The 12,965-nt window shown below is 49.2% G+C and overlaps 1 protein-coding gene across 1 annotated transcript in view; it reads left to right on the plus strand.

The window, feature by feature from the left end:
* Positions 1 to 12,201, plus strand: part of LOC135916051 (helix-loop-helix protein 1-like) — a 75,252-nt gene extending 63,051 nt beyond the window's left edge. The window contains exon 2 of the mRNA XM_065449295.2: positions 11,842 to 12,201. Within this exon, the coding sequence (XP_065305367.1) occupies positions 11,887 to 12,201 (315 nt within the window). The 5' untranslated portion in view covers positions 11,842 to 11,886. The remainder of the gene's footprint in view (positions 1 to 11,841) is intronic.
* Positions 12,202 to 12,965: the final 764 nt, after the last annotated feature.

Here is a 12,965-nt window from a genome sequence, read left to right on the forward strand (position 1 = left end):
TTTGAAAGCGACGGCAGATCCAAATTATGTGTTCGGTTGACAGTTTGAACAACGTGTACTCTGATCCGGCATAGATCTTGAGAAAGAAAGCGTGTCGTATTTAAAGGTAAACGTTGGTAAGATTCACGAGCTGGCCTCGATTGAGAAGTGAAGCTAAATTCTCTTTGCGTCGATTCTTGTTTCGTCAGGTGTGTCAGTCGCGATCGCGTTGCCGGTGGCATGTGCTGCCATTACCTCATTTCTGTGCCACGAACGCCGGTATACCTTAGCAACTTCTCTGTGCTTGCCCATCCTTGGCGCAGGAACGCTCCACAGTGATCAACACCTACAGACGCCACGGCCTTCCAGCGGCCACTGAGACTGACCTGCTGTTCCCAGTGTGTCCACAGCTCCCTGCGCTGCGAAGCCTGCTGGAGTTTATAAGTTCCACGGGAATAGACACCCTATAAGCGCCCGTTACAACGCTGGCAACATTACTGAGGACTGCCACCTGTCGCGCATAGTGGAGTCTGTTAGGCCACATCCTCCCTCTTTCTCTATCATCTTTCACTACCCACTTCCTCTCCCCTGATGACGCTTCGCCGTGCTCCCTGACGGGTTGCAGAATCAAGCGTCCTTCCTTTCCTTAGATCACTATCATCATCATACCTTTGACGGACACGGCCATAATCGCATGCACTCCTGCGCTCATGACGCATACGCGCGCACATCTCTTGTTATAACGTGCGTGAGTGCAGTCCCGACAGTGGTGGTTCGCATTTCAGGTCGCGGTTATTATCGTCATCAACCTTAGCCATTTTCAAGTCCGCAGGTTGCTCGCCAATGTCTGTTCCAATGTTGCTTTGCGAAGAAGGGAAGTGGCGCGTTCGTGCGCAAAGTTGGCAGCCCCCCTCCGTTCCCTCTCCAATATAATGGCTTCCGCAAAGGAATGCCGTGGGCCCGATACGTGCGCGTTCTCCGTCGATCGGTCGGTCACAATTGACAAGCAATGAAAACATGAACATTATTTTTTTATCTGTCCGGCCCACCGGCTTCGAAGTGCTTACCGTAGTAACTGTGAGACGGAGGTTCCGATGACAAAAGCTGCGCTGATGTTAGACTAGCAACGCGATCATGAACTGGAAAAAAAATAAAGCCGAAGAAAGAAGGAGCTGACGGCCGTGATAGGTGGTAATTATTTAGTTTAGTAAAGGCTGAGAAATACTAACGAAGGTAAGGAAAGTACAGGGGAAGGGCGATTTTAAGAGTGTGCTCTGGTACAGTTGGAGAAACACATCAGAAAAGATGCGTTTTATGCCGCACATACCTTTTGTGTACAAATTCTTTGGGGTATTTCTTTTTTTTTATCTCTTTCTTATTTCTCCACTTGAATTTCTCTAAGTGTGAGCACAGGACGCTCTTGTATACTTTGTTTTGTAATATCCTGAGTTGTTCATGTTTACGCTCCTTTTAAGCTGTCCTGTCTGGAACAACACCCCATATAGTATTTAGAGATCGGGTTGCATTCTAGTGTACTGTCAACGTATACATACAATTTGTTTTTTCTTTCTCCTTTTTATTCCGTTTCGGTGTCTGCTGACTTGTGTAATAATGTTTTGCCTTTCTGTTCACGTTTTGTCTTTCTCTCTCTTCTTTCTTCTTTTTAAATTTTTTTCCTTCCTAAGATATTGGGGTAGCTGGCTGGGGAAACTTTTCCCCAATACTTCACGGCTAATAAACGACAAAGACAAACAAACGTGAAGTTGTGCTTTGAGAGCGCAGCTCAGTGCACACATAGTATGCGAACGTGCAAATAACCGGCGATATATCCAATGATTCGATTGTCGGCGATTGTCGCGTGCAGGCGTCTGTATGTTCGCTTTTGTTTCTTTCTGACCTCCCTCTGTGTACCGTCTCGTTCAAGCGAACCTCCACACCATTACGTCGGCGAGGTTACAAAGCAGCCAGAGTGGAGTGAGAGAGTTTATCGGCTTACCCAAAAGCGCGCGAGCACGAAATTTTTTTTCACGCTCGATCGCACCGGATCGCTCGCGGTATACGTCGAGCAAATACAAAAACGCGAAGCGCTTCTGAAACCGGAGAGCTGGCGGCTCTCTCTTTCCTCTACTTCATCTGTCTCTACTCCACAAGTGCAGTCGTTCGTTTCTCGACGCCTGGCAAATTTGAAGCCTCGTTACGCAATCGACCAGATCGCACCAGCCGGTCGGTCATTCGAACGGGGATTAAAGCGGCCGCCGCCGCCGCCGCCTTAAGCACACTTCAGTGCGTGAAGCCGGCCCCCCGAGCTGCGTCTGCAGTGTCACGTGACTCGAGCGAAAGCAGATTCGCGTTCCCTCGCTTCTGCCACTGCTGTCGCGGCGTTAATGTATTCACCGCTTGTATATATATACGCAGATCCAATTTGCCTCCTTTTCTCGCCCCCGTCGGGTTGACTCAGCCGGTGGCTCTGACGGGGATCGGAGGGACGGACAGATGCTCTCTCTCTCTCTCTCTCTCTCTCTCTCTCTCTCTCTCTCTATTTTATACTTTGTTCTTGTAGTCGCACGTGCCTTGCCGTCATCCTTGTTGCCTCGTTTGTTTGTTTGTTTTCTTTCTTTCTGTTGCATTTCGTGCGCAAGAAATGACGCCACCTTCGTGACTGAATCCTCTCCTTTGTGGGTGCCGCACGCCGATGTGCTGGAATCTGCAGCCGCACGGCTTTGACTGCTGCGTGCATCAGCGCCGCCGCAGACGCGGTTCTGGGAAAACTTCCCGATCGCACCGCACCGAACACCTCTGCCGAGAAGTGTTGCTGGTCAGTGACGGAGACCTGCGCGCGTTCTGTCGGGACAACAGAGCGCGTACTCCGTGATGAGAAAGATCCGTTATCAGATGTCCAGCTTATAAACACGTGAGGTATACATCTGTGTAGCACTGTCATTACCTTTGCATATCTTTCTTGTTATCAGTCTCCTTTTTTTTCCCCACCTACCCTCTTTTCGCAGCGTGACCGAGCCATCCGCGATGACAAGCGAGACAGTTACCGCGGTTTTCTTCATCTACCGATCACTTTCCAGTTTGAGGAATCCCCTCGGTTTATTGGGGGAAGCCACGAAAAAAGATTTCCTTCACAAAATTCTAATCAGCGCACATTCAAAACGAATCTGCCAATTGTTCAACCGGGCTTGTATTGCAGAAAATGCTTTTGCTCCGTAATTGCTCATCACAAAAAATTCCAACCTATCTTGACGCTGCACGTATTATTAGTGAATAAAGGCGATCTACCACTGGCAAAGAGCACTTACAAGCGAGAAGCTTTTTGAATTCGTGCCCGGATTTGTGCACATGCGGAGGGCGCAGATAAACGGAGAAAACGGGTATTGCATGCGAGAACCCTCCAAGTTTTCGTTCATCTGTATTATGCGAAGGCTTTACTAGCAAAGGGAATATGTCATGGCTCTCAAGCCAGCTGCCATGCCCTAAAGGACATGTCTTTGTGTCTTTCTGAGATCCTTGAAAGGGTCTATCGACCGTTTTGGTCAGCACCGAAACTATATGCTGCGTAGCTGGAACAATATACAATGCATTCACAATACTACGTACAATGTACTATCAGCTTCAAATGAAACTTGAATAGCGGAGCGCGTGGCCCAAGCATAAGTGAGGATATAGTGCGCGCCGTCCATTCATCACCATTGACAGGCGCGCACATCGGGTTTGGCCGCACTCCGCGACCCCCCTCTAGTGAGATAATTTCGCTTCTGTTCTGGTTCTTACATTGGAAAGGGATAAAGCGAAAAATAAAACAGAAGCTAAAATATTGCAGTTTACGGCGAGTCTTGTCGCACAGATCGCCGAAACCACAAGTGCTGTCGGCGCGAACAGCGGTGCGCGTGGTGGAGTTTGCACCGTCATCGCAAGGTATAGATTCGCCCACGCGGACCTTGTGCTGTGCTCAGCTTTAGAAGACCGACGTAAAACTTCAGCTTTTCCAATTTTTCGTTCACTATCATAGTGATGAGCTCACTAATCATGAGGAATATAACGTGGGACTGGCAACACCATTCCCGTTATTATACAAAATGCTTAGTACACCGACTTCGAAATTTTAAAGCAGCGGGCTTGGAGCGCGTAGCCATTAATGGAGCGTAATAGCGTAATGATAACACAACGGTCAGCGCCTTGTCGCGTAGCCCAAGAAAGTAGCGATGGCAGGTGCATGCGCACAGAGCACATCCTTGTCCGAGCATCAGTTCAGTTCAGTTCGGTTTATTACCTTAAATGTCCCCTGCCTCTCATAAGGGGTGGGTTTTTATAAAAGAGCAAAAACATCGTGAGAAATAATCATTTAACAACATGGTCGGTTACAAGTTCAGTAAACGAAGATTGACAAGTGGTAGCAGCGATGTTGGGGGGAAGGCCGTCCCAGTCTGTGGCGGTTCGGAAGAAAAGGGAGGCAGTGAAGGTCAGAGTACGTGGGTGCGCTACTTGAAGTAGATGGCTGGTGCGATGAGATATGCGTGCTGCTGCTGCTGTGGTGTAAGGCTCTTGATTAAGGGAAAAGAACTTGTGGTACAGGGAAAGGCGGGATATGAAATGGACATGAAAGCATTGACAAGCCGGATTCTGACTTCAGAGATGAAACGCTAGCGTCGTATGAGTATGAGGTATGAATTCATCTAACAGGATGATCTTGAACTGATTCTAATGAGTCGGTGAGATATGCTTGATGCGGGTTCCAGATGGCTGACGCGTATTCTAGTTTCGGCCTGACAAGCGACTTATGTGCTAGTAATTTTACATCTGGTGGGACGTTCCGTAGATTCCGTTTTAGAAAACCTAAGGTTTTCTTAGCTGCGGAGATAATGCTAGTGACATGTGCGCGCCAAGGACAAATCGTGAGATGGGGTTACACCTAAATATTTATAGGATTGTACTGGTTCTAATGGTGTGTTATTAATTGTATATGAGAAGAAGAAAGGGTTGCGAAGGTGGGAGAAGGACACTAATTTGTATTTGTTGGCGTAAAGATTCATGAGCGAATTGCTGAACCATTCTAAGGCACTATTAAGAGCATTTTGGAGAGTGGTATGATCAGGGGAGTTATTGATAGAGCGGTAGATGACGCAGTCGTCTGCAAACATGCGTATATTACAGGGTACACACTTAGGTAAATCAGTAATATATATTAAAAATAATAGGGGACCAAGAACAGATCCTTGGGGCACGCCAGAGGTTACTGGGAGGGAACATGATAGCTTATTGTTGGCTAAAACCATTTGCGTGCGATTAGACAAACATTCTTTTATCCAGATTAGAACGTTAGGTTCCAAAAATCCAAAAAGATTGCGTCAGTTTGTAAGTTGGTGTCGAAGTTAGTATGGAAGTAATGAACGAAAAGAGCTAATAGAGTTACGCAAGAGAAAGCTTTGCGTAAACCATGTTGTCAAGGGTGAAAAAAAGTGATTACAGTCCAAGAAGGCAATGATATTTCAGTAGACGATATCCTCTGCTATATATAGGCTACAATGCTATTCCGGTAAACTCCGCATAGCCCCTCCTGCTTGTCCAGTGGCCATAGTGGCCTCATTTTCGTGCTCATTATTCACTCATTTCGTGTCTTTATTGGGTCGTATTTTACGCTCAATTACGTCGACATTGTTTTATTTAGCATCGATGCTTCAGAGGTGTCAGTTCAGATCAGACGTAGGAGATAGTGCAGTTTATGGTGCAATGTGGTTAATGTTTTTCTATATTGGCACTATAATACGCATGTACCTTGAATTTTACCTACTCTGCAATTAATTATCGCTTCTTGTGGGCACCGGCGAAGCCGCCTTCTAGGCATCGTTGGCTCGTGTAAACCATGCGTAGTCTAAGCGAATTCCCTGCTTAGTGGGCCGTAGAATTGGGCCGTAGAAGCGGGACTAATATTTATGAAGTGACTCCCGGGATTTATCGCTCACGGCCAACGCCGCTGACGCCGACGCCGACGGCACCAGCTTTTCTGCGACACGAGCTCCTTAACGCTGTCGCGTTAAAAGCAGCGCTAAAGCTTTGCCGCACAAATGTCTATGTCTACGGCGGTGCTCCCTTTGCTGGCGTCTAGTACAATGTGGTTAATTTTCGACTATATTGGCTCCAGTACCGCGAGACACGGCGCTAACCGACGTGCCGGTCGACACTCCCGTGAGAGGAGAGCTGTACAGTTGGTTGTGTGTTATGGCGTATGAGTATACGTCTTAAGATTGGTTTCTCATTAGGCGGCTCCATGTAAGTGGTCGTAAAGGCGTCTTGCATTGGTGGCCGTTTGCAAAAGCTTTAACTGGCGTACCTGAAGGTCTTCCGCATCCAGAAAGAAGAAAATATTTATAAGTATAGGTAGCTTTGCCATTAGTCCACCCCATGCATCCAGGTATACGAAGGCCCGACCCATTTTCCTGGCAAGCCGTCATCGGGTCATGCCCGTATATAGTGCTTGCGCATACCCTTGATCCCGGCTATTGAACCAGCTTAGACACCGTCGTTGTGCATAATCGGATGAGAGGAAAGCGCAAATCGACGTACGACTATAGCAACGATGATGACAACAAAAACAGCAACAGCAACAACAAGAACGACGACGACAACAGCAACAAAACAACAAAACGACAAAAAAGGAAAACTGCATCGTATATATAGCTGCGAAGCGGAGCCCCAAAGTACAGGAGATAAACGGGGCGCGCTTCAATCTTCAGGTGTTAACGTGAAGGGAGCGCAGGATTTGGGCGAGGCTGGCTTTGATAGTCTTTACTTCGATAGCGTTGCACTAATCACTTACCGAGGTATAGATGCTTCTAGCATCCTGTAATATGATATCTGATATCGTTGACTTCTATATGATATCTGATAATATGATATGGTATGATAATATGATGGTAATATGATATCTGATAACTGTTGACTATATTGGGTCCTTCTGTTTGTACAGGCCTGTGCGCTTTAGGAATTATATCGATGAGCCAGCGGAAAGCAGAAATGCCGATCCCGGTCGCAGCGGCAGCAAAAGCGCTCGCGTACTTATGTAGCGCCTCATAATGAGACCGTGGTTCTGGCCCGTAAAACTCTAGAATTCGAGTAATTAGTTTTTAGCAGAGATGCGCTAACTAGCAATACACTGTGGGTAAAAAATGACGTGCAGTGTAAGCCGGTTTGCTGGGGCTTAGATTTTCTGTAGTGCGAGCGATTTAGTGACTGTGGTAAGCAAAAGTTTTCTTTAAGGCAGGATGACAAGGAGGACCTCGTCCCCGTAGATGGCATAACGCGCGGCGTAGTTGGACGAATAAAGCAAACCCCGTATCGAGCCCTTGCTGTCGCAGTAAAATTAAGTGAGGTCCGACAGCTGGGAAGGGCAAGGATTCTTGGCACCATGAATATATATAGGCCCTCTGACTTCTTTTTCTTTCTCCCTCCTCCTTCTCTCTACTTCAGATGGCACAAACCCATGTGTCATATACACGTACACGTTTAGTGCTCCATCACCGGTCGTCACTCAAGAGAGGTTCGCATTTGAAAGCTCCAACACGAGTGAGCCAAATTTATGGGCCGCTGTCTCCAGCTGCAGCATCTCAACACAACGCGAGTGCATGCGTAGAGTAAACTAACGGAACTAACTAATGGTGGCACCGGAAACGAACCGTTACGCGGAGTAGCATCACCGGACAAGTGTTGTTGGCACGCCGGTGCATCAAGCGTAGCGCGACATAAATTTGATGACGGGCGAGAGGTCGGTCAATGACAGGCGTACTGGTAGCGGGCGGCATGGAGTGCTTCCGACACGTGCCGTTTTCTCCTCCTGTGTCACTTCCATCTCTGCTTGTATTTGTCTGTTTGATTCTCTTGTACTTCTTTTAGTCCTCGCTTGTTTACTAACTTGTATATCGGGAAAGGAAACGGCTGATGGGACCACGCCGATTGCCGTTGCTTTCACACCTGCACGCGAGGACGTCGAAGGTTCAGTGAAGCATCAAATGAGAAGGGACTTGCGCGGAAACGGGTGCATTTGTAACCTTAAGTTGGTTTCCTTCGCTCTCACACTCTCTCTTATAGGGTGAAGGCTTCAACAGCACTAATGAAAAAAGAAGGCGTTATAACGGTAACAGGCTCCACGAGAGGCAGGTTTGTGTGGTTGGCAGGAGGAAAGGGATCGCTGTCGCTCACGTGCTGGGACATCCCCAAAGGGATCCGCATTCGCTTTCCTTGGGGAAGAGGGGAATCGTGCGTGTAAGCCGCCGCCAGTGGGGCCCAAGAAAGTTCCCGGGTCAAAGCCGCGTGATTCAATTTGGCCAAATTGATCGGAAGAGCCACAAGAGCTACCGCACCGACAGGTCGCGAGAAAGGAAGGAGTACAAAGCTTCGGAGGGAATCGGCGATAAAGGAGAGGAGAAGCGAGGAGAATAAGAATGGGTATATCCCCCTGCCAGCAGCGCATAGCCGCGGGGAAATCGGGTTCAACAGCCCTAATCCCCATTGAAGATGGAGTGGTTGCGCGCGGGCTTCCGGATGCAACCCTCCTCGCTGCTTTTCCGGGACGCCGCACCGCGGACTCGGCTTCCCTACGGTGGGGAGCGCACCCTAGGGACAAACCGCGAGGTCTGGAAACGCCCGCCCGCCTTTTGTCTTACCGCCCCGAAGCGGCGTTTGCTCGATCACCCGAGGGGTGGCGCCCCATGCGCGCCCGCGGGCGCTAGCGTAGGGCTCTGGCACGCCACCGCGACCTCGGGGATATAAATGGGCTTTTTATGAGGGCGCCGGCAAACGTTTACGTTCGGGCTTAAATTCGCGGGGTCCTCTTCTCCTCCCCTTTCCTTTCCCTGCCTTTCTCGTTGTTCAGCGCCGTCTACGCTTTCACCGGCGGCTCAGGGTTCAAGCTTCGGTCAAACTGTGTCTCCGTCTGGGCATGCGCAACTGTGATCGTAGTCGCTCCCTGAAACGCGGCGGAGAAAGCGAGAAGGCGCGCGTGCGTGGCTTGTTACCGCCGCATGACGTGTTTCTGGAGTGGCGCGCTATTCGCTTTAATGCCGCCGCTTTGAAGCGGGCTCTGGGCCGGCTGGTTTTTTCCGCCTGGTCGACTGCGGCAGTGACGGCGGGGGAGGACTGAAAACGGGGACGCTGGCTTCAAAGGGGGGGCCGGGGGTGAAAGGGGGGGGGGGTACGATGAACGTAGCAGTAGCGGCTGCCCCGACCGGGCTTTACACAGCTTATACACATCTGCGAGGCGCTAAATCGTCGCGCTGCCTCCGACGCGTTTGTTTCAACGCCAGGCGTGACAGCCTTTCGAGACACTTCGTTTCGCGTTGTTTTGCTCGTTAGCGACGCCACACGCGCAATGGGTGGGGCCACGTGCTTCCACTGTTGGAGCGGCGCGCTTGAAAAGAAAACGTTCTTTGGAAGCTGCTCACGCATTGGTGCGGTTGAGTATTGATAGCCGATTGCCTCTGACGCCTTCCCATTTTATTCGCAACGGTTGCTCCTTTTATGAGCGCCGAATTACGCATGGTTCGATTCCCTCGTGCGTAGTGCCTAACAAACAGCTTGCGCGCGCGTGCGTAGCAGCCCAAAGCATCGTGACTGCATGTAGTATTAAAGGTTTCTCAGCAAAGCGACCTCTCGTGCTTTAATACGGCTGTGAAATCTGAGCGAAGACGAAACAATGGTCCGCAAAAAGCTTTAAAGGTTCTCGAATAAATACAAATGCGCTGTATTACACAGTTGCCAGTCCAAGCTTGCTGTGATGTCCTTATCTCCTTGTGTGTTTGTTTTGGTTTCACTAATTGGAAGTTTCAGAAATGTACCAACTAAGCCAGTATTGAACCTCACTACTGATATTTTACTTACAATAGTAAGTTATGCATAGTGTCTTTGAAACGTTTTGTCTGAAGCCTCTTGTGTGTCATGTGTGCCTTCGTAATGTGTTCTCAAGCAAAATTTTACTTGCCATGGCAAGCTATACAGCATTTGCACCAGCTCATGTCATCTTGCCTAAGTACGTCTAAAAAAAAAAAACACCGTGCTCTTTCACTCTGTGAAGAAGGATGTACAGCGAAGCAGTGTATGTGGGCCCGTTAATGGCGAACGTTTGCACCTCCGCCGCGGGTCAGCCCGGCATTGCACTATCTTCGGCATCGGTCCAGGTATAGGGAGTTTTGTGTCTGCACACGGACACGATCCTGGGGTTACTAGCCCTTAACATCTTCGCTGTAATTCGCTGTAAAATTGGTACGTATATAAGTTTCTTAATTAAATAATTAAATAATTAATTAATGGCGACGACAAACGCGGGAGCAGTGGCACAAGCGCGGTAGCGCCAACGAGACAGCTGTGGAAGAAGACGACGACGCTGGAGCCAATCCTGATGATGATAGTTTTGTGTCTACACACGGACACGATCTTGGGGGAACTAGCCCTTAACAGCTCCGCTGTGAAAGAACAATAACAAAGGACGGGGAAAGACGCATAAGTGGGCGTCGGAGGCCGGAGCCATCACTCGCCGAGTGATGGCGATCCATCAATCACCTAGGTGGCATCACAATACTTCGCCGTAGCAAAACAGAGGCTTCGCCTTGCTAGCGTAAGTTATTCAACATTCGCCTGGAACCTGCGATTGATGAGCAAGAGCACGCACACTCATAATAAAAGTGGGTTCAATCTATTCGACTGCACTTCGTGAACTAGCTTTTTTCTGCAGCATGGCACGTCCCCGTTGTTTTCACATCGCGCAGGCTTCCTGCAAGACGAGTTTTCAGCTTTCCCTGCACTCGTCGGAGAGGTAATGCAGAGCTCGTGCAGCTGATGCATTGGGGGGTTCTGCACGAGCAGGAACTGGCATGAACTAGTTCACGATGTGCAGTGCGAATCAAATGGGCCTGTTATGCGGTCCATGGTTCTTGCAAAAGAAAAAAAGAAACAGATTTCCTCGGTGCCTTGACGTGTAGCCTGAAACTGAAGACTGCAGTTCATACTTGACATATTGCAAACATCGTAGTGCCTGCAACTGTTGTTGTTGTTGTTGTTGTTGTTGTTGTTGTTTGAAGGCGAAAGCCTTAGATGGCTCATAGGTAAAAAAATTCGTTATCAGGCATTATGTCACCAAAATTCAAGTGAACCAACTTGGAGACACCATCACGACCTTTGGTGTAATTAAGGCGAAGTGAATTACGGTATTCAAACCCACGACCCAACTTGGAGATATGGGCGAACCGACCATATCTCCAAGTTGGATTATAACTGACATCGTGAAGGTCGATAGTCGAACCCACTACCTTTGGTGTTAATTAGGGCGAAGTTAATTGAGACACAGTTAATTAAGCCCATGACCTTTGGTGGGAGAAAACAAGTAATAGGAGGTAACAACGGATTCGAATGAAAATGTCGAGTAATGTAATTAATTTCTGGCGAGCACGCAGGCTTTCGCCTTCATCCTCTTTTGGCGTATGCTAAAGTGACTGTCAACTTTTTTGCGACAAGGAGAACGTTTCACTGCTCCGTGGAATTTCGGTCCCGGGTGTGCCTGAGTGGCACTGCGCGTATATGAGACTGCGCTTTCTATCGGAAGCCCTTTCCGTCGCATCTTCATATGAAGAGCCCGTTCATTGTTTCTTTTGAACGCGGCCCCTCCTCTTTCTTTTCCCCTACTTGATGTACAGGTGTCTCCTCAAGTACCGTTATACACGCCGTCTTATTAACGCGATAGCGTTAAGGAGCTCGTGTCGCAGGAAACCCGGTGTCGTCGGTGTCGGTGTCGGTGGCGTTGGCCGTGAGCGATAAATCCCAGCAGGCATTTCATGAATAAAAAACAACTTTCTTCCTTCCCTATGCGTACAGCGAGTAGCTGAACGGGAGCCGTGCCTGCTGCGGGTGGCGCGGGCCATGTTCGTGTGCGCCCAGCAGCCGTGTCCGAACCGGCGCTGCTGCGGCGGTTCGGCGAGCCCGGCGTGTCCCGACCACCAGGCGCTGACGTCGCTCAGCCGCGAGGACCGGCGCCGGAGACGCCGGGCCACGCAGAAGTACCGGCTGGCGCACGCCACCCGGGAGCGCATCCGCGTCGAGGCCTTCAACGTGGCGTTCGCGCAGCTGCGCCGGCTGCTGCCCACCCTGCCGCCCGACAAGAAGCTGTCCAAGATCGAGATCCTGCGCCTGGCCATCTGCTACATCTCCTACCTCAACCACGTGCTGGACGTCTGAACCGCGGGACAGTTAGTTGACAGGCAGTCCAATTCGCTGCCCTTGGTCGTCTGGACGGGGGTGATGGGACGAGTTCTTCCAATCCGCAATTCAATAACATGTCGAGGTTCTCGAATCTCCGTTTAACGGACATTCGTTTGTTCGCGGCTTTTACCGAGGGCCTCCACTGTACAGGCGAATGGCGGTACACGCTTTAAGAAAAATTAGGGTACTATCTTAAGAACGCAGACCTTCTGACATGCAGAGAAGGAACAGCTTTCATTCTTCTTTTTCTTTTTACTTCAGCAATGCTGCACTAGTCATCTTGCTCTAAGGTGCAGATTATTCAATAATCCAGGATAGACGCTTAAAATATCAGTAATATATTTAAAAAAATGGAGTTACTAAGCCTGGAGTCCGCCATGTACGGTGTACTCTGCCTTGTTCGAGAATCCGCCACCCTAATTCAGCAATCGCACTTATACAGACAGTCTGAGCATTGTTGAGGTTATGGAGAGAGCACTTTAAAATCACTAGAGCAGGCTTGCAGGGAGCCTTTGTTGTTCAATAACTGCAGAGGAACAGGAAGGTAGGTTACACTAGAGCCGATCATCCCATGACACAGAAGGCCTGCTTCTTTTGAGTCATGGTTGCAATATTGGTTGCAATCATGGTTGCACTCCCAGAGCATATAGCACAGGGCAGCTTGTTTCTCCGACATTTCCTCTTGGCATCAGCGAGGACACCTAAATCCGTTGATGACATTTGACAAGTTGTGCATGTAT

This window comes from Dermacentor albipictus, chromosome 4 (assembly GCF_038994185.2).
Source record: "Dermacentor albipictus isolate Rhodes 1998 colony chromosome 4, USDA_Dalb.pri_finalv2, whole genome shotgun sequence".
Taxonomy (NCBI): Eukaryota; Metazoa; Arthropoda; class Arachnida; order Ixodida; family Ixodidae; genus Dermacentor; species Dermacentor albipictus.